Here is a 14,946-nt window from a genome sequence, read left to right as displayed (position 1 = left end):
GTCCCTGAGTAAATGTCGAATGACCAGGTGAAACCATGGTATGTATGCCAGACGATATCCGGGTGAAGAGAGCCAGATGGCTGGTTCCGTCGGATGAATAGATGATGACGCAGGCTACATATACCGTCGGCGTCCCTGTCGGTGTATCCTGTCATCCGCCTCAAGCATCTGCCCTATTCGTTGAGCTTGCGGCCTTGTACGACTTGAGATAGACAGACAGACAGACAGCCGAGAAAGAGAGAAAGAGATAATACCTCTAGCTCATCACTAGGCAGGAATGGTGTAGCCATCAACCAACCACTCCTTCCCGTCTTTTCAGTCCTGTCCACCATCATCGACCACGTCCTCTACCACACTCCTTCTTTTTTCCCTTCTTCCTCCTGCACCTCTAACCCATCCTTCGCCCTCAAAATGGGCCTCCCAACCAGCACCACTACCTCAAAGCCCTCCACGACAGGCACAGGCACAGGCACAACACCTCCCAACCCCAAATCCAGCATGGAACCCTCCAAAGACGAACTCGACCTAGTATCCCCCACCAAATCCAACAACCTCCACCCGACATCGCTGAACGACCCCTGGACCGCCAAATTCACCTCCGCCTCCCCCAAATGGCACCAACACACCAACAAGACCCTCCTCCGCAAAATCGACCTACACCTCCTCCCCTTTCTCATCCTCATGTACCTCCTCAACTTCCTCGACCGGTCCAACCTCGCTCAAGCGCGCCAGGGGACACTGGAGACCGACCTCGGCATGTCCGGCACAGACTTCAATCTCGCCACGTCCATCTTCTTCGTTGCCTACTTACTCATGCAGTTGCCATCCAACATGCTGATTACGCGACTGCGGCCATCGATTTATTTGTCAAGTGCAATGGCGCTGTGGGGAGCGGTGAGTGCGTGTAATGCCGCCAGTCAAAAGTTTACGCATTTGCTGGTGGTACGAATCTGTTTGGGGATTGTCGAGGCGCCGTTTTTCCCCGGAGCGGTGTTTCTGATGAGTAGTTGGTATAGTCGGGCGGAACTGACGAAGCGGATGGCGTATTTCTATAGTGGGAATGCGTTGGCGAATATGTTTGGGGGCGTGATTGGGGCGGGGGTGTTGGGGAATTTGGAGGGGGCGAGGGGAGTGAGTGGGTGGCGGTGGTTGTTTATTATTGTGAGTTTTCCCTGTGATACAGGATGGTGAGGGATGGGGACTGACTGAGACGACGACAACAGGAAGGAACAATCACTGTCGCCGTGGCCGTCGCCGCTGCGTTTGTCCTGCCCGATTATCCCAACACCACGCGCTGGTTGAGCGAGGAGGAGCGGGCGTATGCCTCGTGGCGCTTGTTGGCTGATATCAACGAGTCGGACGACCAAAACAGTCGCTCGGTCTGGGACGGGCTGAAGCTGGCGCTCAAGGATTACCGGCTATACCTTTTTGTCTTGCTGCAGCACTTGTCCTTGCTCAGCCAGACATTCCAGTACTTCTTCCCCAGCATCGTGGGCACTCTTGGATACGGCAAGATCGAAACGCTGTGGTTGACGGCTCCCGTGTGGTTCGCGACCTTCTTGATCTCCGTCTGTGTGACGTGGACGAGTTCCAAGACGGGCGATCGCAGCTTGCACATTTTCTTCTTGATGTTGCTGGCCGCGGTAGGAAATGCGGTGGCGACGGGCACGACCAAGGTGGGAGCAAGGTTCTTTGCCATGTTCTTGATGCCCATGGGAGCAGTTTCTTCTTGTGAGTAGTCTTTTTGTTGGGTTATCGTAGTTCCTGGTGAAAGATGAGACTAACAAACCCCAGATCAAATCATCCTGTCGTGGGTTGCCAACTCGTTCCCTCGTCCTATGGTCAAGCGCTCGGCTGCTGTGGCTATTGCCAACATGTTTGGAAACACGGCGAGTATTTACGGGTCGTACATGTACCCGGCATCGGCGGCGCCACAGTACATACCCGGAGGTAGTGCGAATTCTGTAATCTGCATTTTGGTGGGATTGTTGGCTTTGTTCTTGCGCTACCTGCACAAATGGGAGAACAAGAAGCTGGAGAAGGCCGAGGCAGAAGAGGCTGAGAACCCAGAGACTGCGGCTGTTGCGGCGTCGGGTGATAGGAGAGCAGTGGGATTCAGGTATATCTACTGAGCTCAGAAGGATTAGCTAGTATCGAGATAAGTAGTGATTACTTATCCATCTGTATTTCTTGCCGTATCGTAGCTCTTCGTTGTGATATCACCCTGCCGTAGGAAGAAAGGGGCATAATTTCAATGGTGTAAAATAGGAGTCGGTAACTTCAGTCGAAGAAGGTAAAATTTGATCGATTGCCCAAACGCCAGATGCTTAAACTCCGAACCATAGATGCAGACAAAACAACGCCGAGAAGCTTTTTGCTTTTGACTCTCAACAACAACAACCCTATCCCATCAGTTCTACACCATTCCGTATCGCACCCACTACCGCACCAGTCTGGATCACCTCTCCGGCTCCGCTCGCTACCCGATGCTCAATCTTGGCAAGTTCATCAAGCCATGTGATCATGACCTGCGGCTTGACTTCCAGCTTGACGATCTCTTCCGACAGAGCGGTGATAATGTCGGCAAGGGCCAAACCTTGTGCAACCTTGAGGGTGTTGATAGTCGACAGACAGGTTGTGACGTCGCTCGTGCTCAAAAGTGTGCTGAGGATCTTTTTGATGGCGTCGGGTGGTGGGGCGGCAACGCAGTCGTAGATGGTTCGAATGGTGATGGTTTCCCGTACAATGTCCTTTTCGGCGATCTTGGGGGCGTTCTTTGGTTGAAGTGGTGTGCCTGGTTGACCTGGGTTAGCTTGAGGCCCGCAACAGAAGGCGAGACGAGGATACCACCACTTACTTGACGCGTGACAAGCCTGTAGAACGTTTAGTGCCCGACGCATATCACCCTTGCTCAACCGCACCAGCGCATCGGTAGCATCTGGCAGAATCTTGACGTTTTCCTCGTCAATGACCTTGTCCACCAAGACACGAATATCTTTTTCTTTTAGAGGGCTGAAACGGAACCGTGTGCATCTCGACAGGAGCGCGGGGCTGAGCTTGTGGGAGTAGTTGGCAATGATGCAGAAGCGAGTGTTGGCCGTGTACTTTTCCATGATGCGACGGAGGGCCATCTGCGCTGTGGACGTCATGGCATCAGCCTCGTCGAGAATGATGAGCTTGAAACCAGCCAGCCCCGAGCGCGAAGAGGAGGAGCCGAGGGAGAAGATCTGCTTGGTGGAGGCAAAAGTCTTGATTTGCTCGCGCACAACGTCGATACCACGGTCATCGGAAGCGTTCAACTCGAGCACCATCTGGCGCATGTTGGCGGCGCCATAGATTTGTCGGGCCAGGGCGAGAACCGTCGATGTTTTGCCGGTACCGGGGGGACCGTAGAATAGGAGATGAGGGAGTCGGTTCGTGTCGACAAACTTGTTGATGGTTGCGAGAATGTCTTGTTGGCCAGACACATCGGAGAGAGATACGGGGCGGTACTTTTCGACCCTGTCACAGGCTGGTTAGACATTGAATGGGTTGACTAAAGTGAATAGGGGGCGATTCCTACCATGGGAGACTGTCTTCTGCTTCAACGGGCAGATTGGCGGCGCTTCGCTTGCCCTTGGCCGTATTGGTGGCGGCGAACATGACGTCCTTGGACACTGGGACATCAATGTCCATTTCGTCTTCAAAGTCCGACATGGTGGTAGAATTGGGCTGAGTTGCTGATTTCGAGGCTGATGTGATCCGAAGTCTACTCTGGAGGTTTTGCGCCGACGTGGAATTCGTCGTTTGTTGGTGTTTTTGACTTGGTGATGCCGGGAAAGTTAATCTGGGAAAACGCGTCGAGAGGAAGGACAGACGCGTCAGGCAACAGGCCCCTCGTGTGGCTGGTTAATTGGTTTTGGGCGCCGAGCCACACACTGTTAGTGGAGCACTGACACCTGAGCCACAGTTTGGTGAAGCTCAACTGTTCTTCATCCGTTCAGTTTCTTCAACTTTACAACCTCAAAGGCTCACCTTCACTTCACTCTCCTTGTTCTCTAGTATGGAATATACTCATAGAACTCAGTTCATCTTCCCCCTTTCCTCAAAGAATCGGACCATCGATTACATACAACAAAGTTCAGGCACACAGTTCTGGGTCGCGACGCCAATATTGAGGATGCCCGACCAGGTGACCCCCTCGTCAACCGGCCTCATCCCTCCCTCTTAACCCAACTCAAACCTCTCCCACTTCTCTTCAACTCGATCCCAAGCGTCTCTGTACATTCGACCCACACCCGCACGCTCAATACGAACCCGACCATCTGTCCCTGGATCATCCCTCCGTTCGATCATCATGACGTTGACCACGGCTCTCTTTTCGGCTGTTGCAGCTTGTACCAGTTCCTCTTGCTCGAACCCGTCTGCGTCCGAAAGAAGGATGAACTCGTGTGTAACCTTTGAAACAAGACTCAACCGTTGTTCAACAAACTTTTTCCGGTGGGACCATGACAACCATATTGATCCAATCCACTCGTGATCACCTCCCTCAGGATTCGTCACATATGTGATGGCATACCGCGTCAACCGTGTTGGCCGGACCCGAGGTAGTGCGGGGACCGCATCCTCATTGCCTCGGTCCTCAATCATGAGTCTAAACCGGGCGAGGCGAGCTTTCAGGTGTAAAAAGTAGGGGTCCAGGCCAAGGCTGATTTCTGTTTGATATCGACCAGTGCTGTTGGCCGAAAAGTCAGCACCAGAGTCGTAGTAGACTGGTATTGTCCACCCGGCCCATGCCCAACTTGGCCACAGGGGTCTTTCTGTCTTCTCATCCACATGGATTCTCTTCGGCTCCCGTCGTGGTCGCCAAAGAAGCCCCGGATGCAGGAGCTCACCCGTGGGCATCCCGTGCACAAACTCGACATTCTGAGAAGAGAAATGATCTTTGATCACGTTCAAGATACCCTGGATTCCATTCACACGGTCGGTTATGAATGTCATATTGCGACATGTGTACTGCCCTACCAGCTCGGGATATCGCTTGTGCTGGAACTTCAAATTAGGCCGCAACGCAACCGTGGGAGGAACTTCACTGGGAACAATACTGAAGTTTACCACCTGGTCAGCGGCGGTCAAGTCCAGGTCCCGACACTCGGCCGCAAAGTCTTCACTCCAAGTGGCTTGTTGACACTGGAAGTGTACCGTGTCATCGACAAAGTACATGTAGCGCAGGGACAGAATGCGCTCCTGGTACGTCCATCCTCTTTCCTCCCATGTTGTTTTAAGCAGCGCATCCGGCCAGGCAACAGAGCGATTCACAATGCCAAGGTCTTGTGATATCTTGACTTCTTTCTGTCTGGCTTCCCGCGTCCCAGCCTCTACCCCAGGCAGACCAGCGTTCGCATCCTCTCCACTGGCAGCCACTACGCTAAGGTCCGCGTATTGGTAGATCTTTCCCATCTGCCCTATTTGGTACCTTTTATCAAGGTTCTTGTAGGTGTCGGTGTCATCGTCCTGGATGATGCAGATGGAGTCGATCCAGATGTAACGATATCCAATTCTTTGCGCCAGCGTCATTGCGTCCCTTATCGAGCGCGGGAACAATGACTTGTTTCTCTCTATCCCACCAGGAAGCCTCAGCTTGTCGATATCTTTTTCACAGGTCTTGAAGACTTTCACCCGACCCCAGACGTAGCTCAGTGCCACGTACGGTACAAGATCGTTTCTTTCGACCAAGCACTTCTCCTCGAGGTCAATGAGTCGGATAAATGGGAAGAATGTGGGTAATGCACTCTGCTGTCTCATCCAGTGGGAGCACTCCGCTCCATGCCATTCCCTGCAAGATTTCAGCCAGGTCCTGACAAGATCTACATCGATCTGACCTTGGTTGAGAAGTCTCCCTTGGAATAGTTCCCCCTTTTTGCCAATCGGCACGAGGTCGAAAGGTGTAAATGCCGGCGCTCTTCCGATCATAATCGACCGAACCGTGAGCCTCAATGTTTCCCACGTCTCCATGCCCCCTACTCCGTCAGACAGGTCATGATTGGGCGAAGCTTTCTTCTTCCACCGCACGTCTCCGACCCAGCTCATGACTATATCAGCCTGATCTGTCCAAGCGATATCTTTGCAAACTTCAGCAATCAGCTGACACAACTTGCACCACGATCGCCGTGCCGCTACCTCATCATAGGTCCCGAGATGCCATTCTGGAGGAAGTTGCTGGGTAAATGGCCGAGGTCCAAAATCGGCGCGTCTGAGGTCCATGAGACGGTGCCGGGCGCAGAGACCAAGGGTCGCATCTTCCGGTGGAAGGTCTAGCGGCCGATTCCATGCTCGGCGTGGTGTGTCTGTTGTTTGGAAAAGATCATCATGGTGAGTCTCGAGTCGGGCGACCTCTTGACCTGGTGGAGGGATATAGTCGCGGTCCCTCGGCGTGTAGGTAAGTGGCATCGTTGTGGTTCAGACAAAATTTGAGCGGTATGCGAGTTGTGTGACAGAAACAGCTGCGGCTTGAAGAGGCTCATTGAAGAGCCCAATGCAACCTCAAAGTCCTGGGTGACTGTGAGGCTTTGAAGGAGAAGATTGGGGATGACTCGGCCCAACCTTACTTATATCCACGCCAACAGCACAAAATCCCGTGGGACCCCGCTGTGACACACTCACAAGTTAGGCAAGTTAAAAGATCAGCCCCAACTAAAGCCGTGGCGCAGCTGAGCCTCAAAAATACCCACTTCCAGCTCATTGGGTATACCATGATCACGAAATCTCAACGTCGCTACTCGACATTGCTATCTGTCTCGAAAATGGAGTCGTTTTCAACAACTCAGATAACAAAGCGAGGGATACGCTTCCAAACATGACGCTGATTTGGGTATAGGGTACACTTCATTGGACAGACACGGGGTCGCCATATGACACATGGAGAAAGACTAAAGTGAAAATGTGCTCTGGAGAAAATAAGCGGCATCTATGCCCGGATCAAAATATTTGAAGGACGCAAAGCCCTTAGACAGCTGAGTGTTCACACAGCCCCGAATAGCAAGTCACCACCTCCTTCTCCTAGGCCGCAACTTCCTCCACCACTCCTTCCGCCATTCCAGCCACCACGTTGAGCTTGTGACACTACAAACCAGAAACACCACCACCGTCATGGGTACCGAAAACGCTACCCAGATCCAGAAACTCTTTTGAACAACCCCGTCTCCTTCTCCTCTTCCACCACCTCCACCTCCGCCTTCTCCGCCCCCTCGACCCGGAGAGTCATAACCGTCGACAGCCTCCCACCTGAAAGCCGGCAACGCAAAAAGCGTAGCAAAGAAAGTCGCCGGCAGAAAAGCCATGGTCATGACGGCTATGACACGCATAGAGGAGGCCTCTCGGTGGTTTGTAGATGCATCAGTGCGCGAGATTCTCGCCATAAGCACGTTGGTCCACACCACTGCCTCTTTCTGGCGACAAGTCCAACCAAAGATACGAGCTTTAAGTTGAGGAATAATAAGCTCGCGAACCACAAGACGAATCTCGGCATTCGCTTCCTCCGTAACAGGATCCACAGCATCAGCACCAAAAGTCAGTCTTCGCCAAAGTTTCCGCCCCTTCAGCTGCCTCGCCATCCGCAACGCCAATCTAAGCGCCGACTTGGCCTCCTGCGCCTTGGTGACCACCCTTCCCAGCTCTCTACACCGTCTCGACAGCGTCTCCATCAACACCGGCGACAATTCCATTGCGTCCGTGTATATTTCATCCGAGGCCTTTGCCCCTTGTTGTTCTTCTTCCCCATCCCTGGCGTTCTTCATTTTCATCTCCCTCCCATTTTCTTCCCTCCCCCCTTGTCCAGAGACATCATCACCCCTCCAAACAACACCCCTCGCCACATCCGCCACCACCACCACACACCCCCCCGCACCCGCCAACACATCTCGGAACTCCCAAATATGATGCTTGACAACGGCAAACTTGTACTTCATCCTTTCGTCCACTAGACAGATACCCAGTGTAACTCTGCGCAAGACGTTGTAGCTCCAGATGGTGGTAACGTCGTTGGAGCGCATGTAGAACCTTTGTGTCTGTTCATCTGACGGCCCGAGTTTTCCCTGGGAGGAAGAAGAGGAAGTAGAGCTGTGGCTGTGGCAGTTGAGAACGTGCAAGCCGGGTGTGTGGGTGTGGTGGAGGTAAAGGGCGTGGGGGTCGAGGTTGAGATGGCGAAAAAGGAGGAGGAGGAGGGGAGGGGGTATGAGGAGGGAGGAGGAGCGGTGGGGGGAGTGGGGGATGTGTAGGAGGCGGAGGAAGGCTTTGGGGTTGGGTTTGGGTTTGATATCAGCGGAGGTGGTGGTGGTGGTGCTGGAGATTGAAGGGGGTTTGGAAGACGATGGGGGTTGAGGGCGGGAGGAGGAACCGGAAGTGGAGGGGGGAAGAGGTAGAAGTGGGGTTGGTTTCGTGAGTAAGTCCTCGAGGGCGCGGGATTTGAGGAGAGATTGGGGGATAGTGGAAATGCCCCAGGAGGTGAAAGTGGAATCGGGCCAGGAGACGATACCGAATTCCTGGATGAGCGGTTCAGAGTTGTTGAAAGAGAGGATAGGCGGCCAGGTGTCGGGATCAGAGTTGTGGTCGAGGTCAAGGTTGGAGGTGGGCAGACCAGCTGCTTCGTGGGCTAGGTGGCGGAAGCCGTTCATCGGGACTTTTGGACGAGGTTCTTTCTTTAAGACGACAAAAAGCGAAATGGAGATGACAGTGACGGTAATGGTTCAAGTGATACCCTGAACCTATATACCCCATTACAATCCCAATCCACATCTAGTCCCGCGAACCAAAACGACGGAACGCTGCATCTCTTATACTTCCCAATCCCAATCCCCACCCCCCAAAAGTCCAAGAGGCAAGACATCGCACCCTCGAACCACGGTTCATGCCCCACCACCGGGCACCACCGGACCTCTCCGTCCATTTAACATGAACACAGCCTTTGACAGCATCGTACACTCAGAATCATGCATGCAAGTAGCCTGACCGCCGACCTAGGCAGGTAGGTAGATATGTCTCGATCATCCCCTTTCACCAAGGTCCGCATTGTGAACCCCCCTCTCTCCCAAGGCAAGGCGTCAGGTTCCCCTTGTGTTATGTTACGCCTGTAGGGGCGGTAGGCGTAAACTGATGCAGAAGAAGAAGAGGAAGCAAACAGCGAGGGTCGTTTTGTAAGGCTGTCGAGACAAGTGGGACAAGTAGGACAAGTAGGACAAAGGAAGACGGCAGGCAGGGGGGTCATGCAGGATCCCTTTTGGTTCCGAGACGAGACGAGGAGGGGAAGGGTGGAGGAAAGATCGGTGAGAGGATAAAATGAAGGAAACTACCTCGGTACGAAAGATTTCGTGGCTTTGTACGGGTAGTTAGGTTGAGTCCTTCTACTGTGTAGTGGAGAGATGAAGCTCAGGTTTTGGGAAGTGATGAGGGGGATGGTTTTGTTGGATCTCAGCTAGTTTCGTCGAACACAAAGGGCCCGGTCGACTTGACTGAGTGAACGAGTTTGAACTGGTGTCGGTATTGATATGACTTCAAGGTATACTTCAAGATGATTCGACTTGTACTAACGGGTCACTAACCATTAAGGCTCCTGGGTATATACACAGAGGCAGGCTTCTGCTCGGGTATATATTGTCCACTACTACTTTACTACGGCGCTATTGTGTCGAGCATAGAGACGGGCTGACGGGAGAAGGATGTTAGAGACCATCGCCACACCAAGCGGCTGAAGGAGTTTCATGGAGAACTATAACCACAAGTGAATGGACTTTTATCTCCGGACGCAAAAAGGTGACGACCGCCCAGCTTCCTGCTCCAGGCAACTTCAACAGCGACGGCACTCAACGGGGTTGAATTGAACCCATACGGTCGCAGGTGAACTCGCAAGTGAGCAAGCGCTTCTAAGAGCTGTTATAAAAGCCTGAAAATGTGCAAAAAAAGAAAATGTGAAAAAAAAAAAAAAAAAAAAATGCGGACTTACAGCTACCGGGTTCGAACGCATAGCGTACAAGAGAGCCGGGGGACACAGGAGGAAGGAGTGGGGACCACGCGAACGTGCCCGCTGCACCAACCTACCAGCTTGCCACGAAAGTTGTCTTGGGAGAAGTAATACATATGCCCTACGACAAGGGCTGGTTTGCAGTCTAAGTCTAGATGCTATTGAGAGATCTTTACACTGTTTTAATATCGTCGGCCTGATACATTCTTGGGTTCCTCGAAAAGCCATATCACTCCCTCCTCCGCTCAACCTCCTCCTCGTCCCCCTCCCTCCTTGCCACCTGCTGCTCCCCCTCTTCATGCCTGTTCAACTTGATATTGATAAACATGGTAAAAATCCCCAAATCATACGTCAACCTCAGCGCACCTGCCACCACAAACGCCACCCAAAACCTTCCTCCGTCCGCCAACACGCCCGTGACACTCGGTCCCATAGTCGACGCGAGGGTCCTCAAAGTCCCCGTGATGCCCATGACCGCCGTCCTCTCTTCAGGCTTGACCACCGCGGCAATCAGCGCCGCCCTTGGCGCCTGGTCCATGTTGTTCAGCCCGACTCTGACCAACAGCAAGGCAAAAGTCGCCGTGACGCTCTTGGGCAGAGGGAAGAAGAGCACCGCGGCCGAGGATGGAATGTGCGTGAACACCATGGTGTTGACCAGGCCAATGTGTCGAGCCATTGGTCCCGCAAAGACGGACGACAGAGCAGCAAGGAAGTAAGCGACAGACAGGAAGTCGCCCAGCATCGACTTGGGTAAATGGAACTTTTGGTCCATGTAGTACGTCGTCCAAGACATGGAGACCATACCATCCGCGAGGTTGTCGACCATGAGCAGCGCCCAAAGAATGAGCATGACGGAAAGTGTCGACCGGGAAATCTCCACCTTGAACCATCCTTTTTCCTTTTTCTTTGGTTCTTCTTCTTCTTCTTCCCTCTCTCCCCTCTCTTCCCTTCCCACAGCGGCCGACGGCCCCGCTGCCGCCAACAACGGCTCCGTCTCCCTCGTCGCATCCGTCTCCGGCTCCAACACCTGCACCTGCACCTGCACCCCCTTTCCCTTTCCCTTTCCCTTGCCCCCTCCCAACTCGCACCGCTCCGTCATCCCCCAAACCCCCGCAACATTAACAACACCCATAACCACATACCCCCAAAACACCGCATGATACGCCTCCCTCCCCTCCCACTTTCTGTGTTCAACCAACCACTGCACCACCCGTCCGGCAACCGCCGTCCCCGCACAACTCCCCGCACTACTCATAGCAACATACCACCCCAACACCTCCGCCCTCGTTTCCGCTTCCGTCAACTCAGATACCATACTCTCTTCAATAGCCCTAAACGGCCCAAAGTCGCTTCCCGTCGCACTAATCACCCCCACCACCGCCGCCGCTAGCAACACAAAGTAATTTTCGCATGTGGCAAACACGGTGCCGGAGCAAATCATCATGGTTGCGCCGATGAGCAGGGTGCGTCGGCGGCCTAAGCGGTCGGCGATGAGCGTGAGGAGGAGGGAGAGGAGGACGTCGCCTACGAGGGTGAGGGTCATGAAGAGGCCGATTTGGGTGTCGGAAAAGTGCAAGGAGGAGAAGAAGAGGGCGAGGATGAGGGAGGAGGCGCCGTAGGAGAGCATGCGGGTTGTGCGGTTGAGGATTATTAGGAGGGCGTCGCGGGGGGTGGAGAGGAGGGAGGGGAGGCCGGTGAGGGAGAGGAGGCGGGTGGTTATTGTTGGGGTGGTGGGCTGTTCTGGAGGCATTTTGAAGGCTTGGTTCGTTGTGTGGTTGTTGATTCTGTGAAAGGTTTGGTGGGTTGAGATGGTGGTGGTCGTGTTGGTGTTGGTAGGGTGTCGTACCCGGGTGTGACCCAGGTAGTTGACTGATGTATGAAAAAGAGATGGATGAATGACGGGAGAATGGCAGATAATTGTGAAAGTCGGCGAGTCAATGGCGAATAAATAAAAATCAAGAGTTAAAGAATATTTTCAAAATATCTCGTGACAAAGAAAGTATACAAGAAACTGACGACGATGTTGACTCTACGATGTTGACTCCGACGTTGACTCAAACTTTTGAATCCTTCTCCGCTCGGAGCCGAACCGGCGATGATCAATTTTCAGTACATAGTATGTATCTCGTCACCGCTAACCCTGTCGCCATCATTCTTCGTATGACGCGTCCCATTCATTTATGGAACCCTGAATGAGCCCTTTCCCAAGAATTCAGTTGATTGGGTTGGTTGGTCGGCGGCGGCGGCGGCGTCGGTCACTCGGTGATTGTCCGGATTTAACGACAGACACCATACAGTTAACTGTAACATCAATATTCAACATCAACATCAACACGACTCACAACAATAACACTAACAAAGACATTGACAACAATGACAACGCTTCAAATCCAAAGACAAAAGACAACAGACAAATCATAAGATTATACTATACTACACACGCACCCCAAACATAGGTAGCTTTCCCACCACCCACCATTCTCACTCAACTATAGTACAACCCTCGCTTAACTCAAAGACGCATAATTCCACAGGGCCCCTTTGATCATGTCAGTGACGTCCCTGAACACTCGCCCAAAGCCCCTCATCATCTTTCCCCTCCTCTGTCCTATACGACTCCCCCCTCTTTACTTTCTCCGCCGCCTCTTTCGCAATCTCCCTGATGGCTCTCGACCCCAGAGTAAACGGGGTGTAAAAGAGGTAATCATCCGGGACGTTGCAAACCGTCTCTGTCCTCTCTTCTTCTGCTTCTCTTCCTACTTCTTCTGCTGCTGCCACCGGTTCCGCTGTGGTGGTTACTTCTTCCCTCCTCCTCCTCTTCCTCCTCCTCCTCCTCCTCTTCGATCCTACCCCCTCCGCTTTAGCTTGCTTAGAAGCCGCAGCTTCAGCAAAAGCCTTATTCAAATCCGTAGCAGTTTCCGTTTCCGTCTGAGAATCTGTAGTTTGCTGCATAACCAACCCCTCGTCTTCCAAGTCCAGCACCAGCTCCGTCTCCGACTTGACCGGCTTCACACATGGCTCCCATACTTTTTTATACCACTGAGTCATCGGCTTTTGGCCCAAGCCGTTGCCGTCGCTGAGGCCAGAGCTGCGCAGTTGGCCTTCTATCAGGGCGGAAGTAATGTAGTCGACCATGTCGTAGGTGATGAAGTCGCGTACTGGCGGTGGCTGCTTTTTGGGTTTTGGGTTCGTGTTCTGATGATCGACATTTTCGGCAGATTTTGTTGTCTTCTTGCCGCTTGTAGAGCTACGTTTTGTCCCGTTCCCGTCTTCTTCTTCTTCGCTGTTCTGACCATCAAGTGACGTATCTACTACTTCGTCTTCTTCGGTGTTCAGATAAAACTCGTCCGGCCCAATGACATCCGATTTGTCCACCCACGCGTACAGCTTGTCCCCCATGACTTGGTTCCAAGTGTCCGTCAACTTGGCCGCGTTGCGCATCTGCTCGGCTTTCGAATGCGGGGGCGGTGTTTCCGGGCGGTTGGAGTTCCACCCAGGAGCCATGGAGATGTCGAACAGGCTGGGAAAAAAGACGCGAAAGGTCTTGGGTTGCGACGACGAGTTCTGCGTCTTTGTATTTTGTACGGAGCCAGAGATGGGATCGGTGGCCTCGCCGGATTTAGCTTTGTAGACTTCTGGATCTATGATCTTGATCGGACCGGCATTGGTCTTGCGTGAGAGATGGCTGGGGTTGGTAGACACCGCGGTGGTGTCTTTTGTTATGGTGCTCTCATAGAGACGCTCCATTTGTTCAATCACATGATCGGTTAGCTGATCGATGACCGCCTTGCCTGTGGCAATTGGGAGCGTGGCTAGTGACCAGACATCCCATTGTCCCAAGTTAAAGACCCAGAGGGTCTCATTCGCTTTGGGGAGAGTGGTTGTGTTTTGCAATTCTAGGAAGGCTGTCACTTGGGCACTCAGGTCTGGTAACGCTTTGGACACGGGGAACAATCGAGGCTGAAAAGTGTAGTCGTAGCCTGGACCTTGGGTCTTCTTCAGCTTTGTCGTGTTCTTAATTGTCTGCCTGACGGCTTCGACGTAAATATCTTTTGAGATGAGGGGGTGTGCCGGCGGGTGAAGGTTGGGAGGTATGAAGGAGAGGTATTGGGAGCAGTTTAACTGGCAAGATACACGTTAGCAACGATGAGGAGGAAAAGCGTGCAATGAGAACAGACTAACCTCGCGGCACATAAGCTCGGTCCAGCCAGGAGACCGCATCTCCTTCTCTCCCTGCGTCCAAGCAGGAGTCGCTACATCGTCCTCTCCAAAGACAACGACGCGGAGTCCGCCAGGATGTGGTTGCGACTGGAACTCGTAGTGTGCCTTTTCGTCCTTGTTGTCTTCGCTTTGGTTGTCAGACCAACGGAAGAGATCGTTTGAGGATAGGTCATCGCCAAAGCCCCTACTGATGACGAGTAGAGTGGCGAGGATGAGAGTTGACCCGACGACAAGTTGCAGTAAAAGTCTGGGTCCTTTGTGTAGTACTCGCGCGGAGAAGAAAGAGAGGAGCGCCTGAAAGTCACATGGCTTCATTGTGCCGGAGGGTTGGCCATGAAGAACCATGGCGCTGTGGGCGAGTTGGGTTGACGGCGGAGTGGTGGCAGAGTGTCCTCGAGAATTCGCGGTCGCGATGCGCTGCTGGGGATAGATGACTTGACAAGCGGGAGTAGTTGATGAATTTCGAGTGGCAATACTGTATTTGGGATGTAGTAACAAACGCGGTGTCAATGCGAGAGATCACCGTCCGGGTAAGGCGCATCAAGGAAGATGGCGTCAAGGTTCGGTCTTAAACGAGAGGCACCGGAGGGGCGGAAGTAAGGTAAGGAACGAGATGGGTTTCTGCTGAAGGGGTGTTGGGATGGATGTCCCGTGCACAGCGCCCTGTCGAACGGGACGATTCACCTGGTACCTAGCTGACTACCTGAAAAACGACGGCGGGATACGAGTGT

General features: G+C 53.1%; 6 protein-coding genes across 6 annotated transcripts; 1 reads left to right on the top strand and 5 right to left on the bottom strand.

The window, feature by feature from the left end:
- Positions 1–411: 411 nt before the first annotated feature.
- B0T23DRAFT_318138 (major facilitator superfamily domain-containing protein) lies at positions 412–2,132 on the top strand (the record flags this gene model as incomplete). The annotated part of the gene is made up of 3 exons (XM_062835055.1): positions 412–1,161; positions 1,224–1,731; positions 1,795–2,132. The coding sequence occupies 3 exons, from the start codon at positions 412–414 to the stop codon at positions 2,130–2,132; spliced, it is 1,596 nt and encodes a 531-aa protein (XP_062692348.1).
- Positions 2,059–3,837, bottom strand: B0T23DRAFT_177840 (P-loop containing nucleoside triphosphate hydrolase protein). The gene is made up of 3 exons (XM_062833027.1): positions 3,563–3,837; positions 2,858–3,501; positions 2,059–2,794 (listed from the first exon to the last, which is right to left on the bottom strand). Exons 1-3 carry the CDS (start codon positions 3,694–3,696, stop codon positions 2,403–2,405), a joined length of 1,170 nt encoding a protein of 389 aa, XP_062692347.1. The 5' UTR covers positions 3,697–3,837; the 3' UTR covers positions 2,059–2,402.
- Positions 3,838–3,873: 36 nt separating this feature from the next.
- B0T23DRAFT_177827 (heterokaryon incompatibility protein-domain-containing protein) lies at positions 3,874–6,725 on the bottom strand. The gene has a single exon (XM_062833026.1). It carries the CDS (start codon positions 6,427–6,429, stop codon positions 4,207–4,209), a length of 2,223 nt encoding a protein of 740 aa, XP_062692346.1. The 5' UTR covers positions 6,430–6,725; the 3' UTR covers positions 3,874–4,206.
- B0T23DRAFT_444413 (uncharacterized protein) lies at positions 6,660–8,784 on the bottom strand. The gene has a single exon (XM_062840896.1). The coding sequence runs from the start codon at positions 8,649–8,651 to the stop codon at positions 7,023–7,025; it is 1,629 nt and encodes a 542-aa protein (XP_062692345.1). The 5' UTR covers positions 8,652–8,784; the 3' UTR covers positions 6,660–7,022.
- Positions 8,785–10,223: 1,439 nt separating this feature from the next.
- On the bottom strand, positions 10,224–12,034 carry B0T23DRAFT_361178 (major facilitator superfamily domain-containing protein; the record flags this gene model as incomplete). The annotated part of the gene is made up of 1 exon (XM_062836277.1): positions 10,224–12,034. The coding sequence occupies exon 1, from the start codon at positions 11,742–11,744 to the stop codon at positions 10,224–10,226; it is 1,521 nt and encodes a 506-aa protein (XP_062692344.1). The 5' UTR covers positions 11,745–12,034.
- A 404-nt stretch (positions 12,035–12,438) lies between these two features.
- On the bottom strand, positions 12,439–14,707 carry B0T23DRAFT_177800 (uncharacterized protein). The gene is made up of 2 exons (XM_062833025.1): positions 14,177–14,707; positions 12,439–14,116 (listed from the first exon to the last, which is right to left on the bottom strand). The coding sequence occupies exons 1-2, from the start codon at positions 14,558–14,560 to the stop codon at positions 12,545–12,547; spliced, it is 1,956 nt and encodes a 651-aa protein (XP_062692343.1). The 5' UTR covers positions 14,561–14,707; the 3' UTR covers positions 12,439–12,544.
- Between the last annotated feature and the right edge of the window lie 239 nt (positions 14,708–14,946).

The sequence above is a fragment of the Neurospora hispaniola genome, assembly GCF_033458365.1.
Source record: "Neurospora hispaniola strain FGSC 10403 chromosome Unknown B0T23scaffold_5, whole genome shotgun sequence".
NCBI lineage: Eukaryota > Fungi > Ascomycota > Sordariomycetes > Sordariales > Sordariaceae > Neurospora > Neurospora hispaniola.
The sequence above is the reverse complement of the archived record's forward strand: the minus strand, read 5'-3'. Positions and strand labels throughout refer to the sequence as shown.

Coding starts and splice junctions, on each gene's coding strand:
- B0T23DRAFT_177840 (XM_062833027.1), bottom strand. CDS start 3,696: ATGTCGGACTTTGAAGACGAAATGGACATTGATGTCCCAGTGTCCAAG. Junction 3,502..3,562: donor GCAGAAGACAGTCTCCCATG/GTAGGAATCGCC, acceptor AGCCTGTGACAG/GGTCGAAAAGTACCGCCCCG. Junction 2,795..2,857: donor ACAGGCTTGTCACGCGTCAA/GTAAGTGGTGGT, acceptor CAGGTCAACCAG/GCACACCACTTCAACCAAAG.
- B0T23DRAFT_177827 (XM_062833026.1), bottom strand. CDS start 6,429: ATGCCACTTACCTACACGCCGAGGGACCGCGACTATATCCCTCCACCA.
- B0T23DRAFT_444413 (XM_062840896.1), bottom strand. CDS start 8,651: ATGAACGGCTTCCGCCACCTAGCCCACGAAGCAGCTGGTCTGCCCACC.
- B0T23DRAFT_177800 (XM_062833025.1), bottom strand. CDS start 14,560: ATGGTTCTTCATGGCCAACCCTCCGGCACAATGAAGCCATGTGACTTT. Junction 14,117..14,176: donor CCGAGCTTATGTGCCGCGAG/GTTAGTCTGTTC, acceptor GTATCTTGCCAG/TTAAACTGCTCCCAATACCT.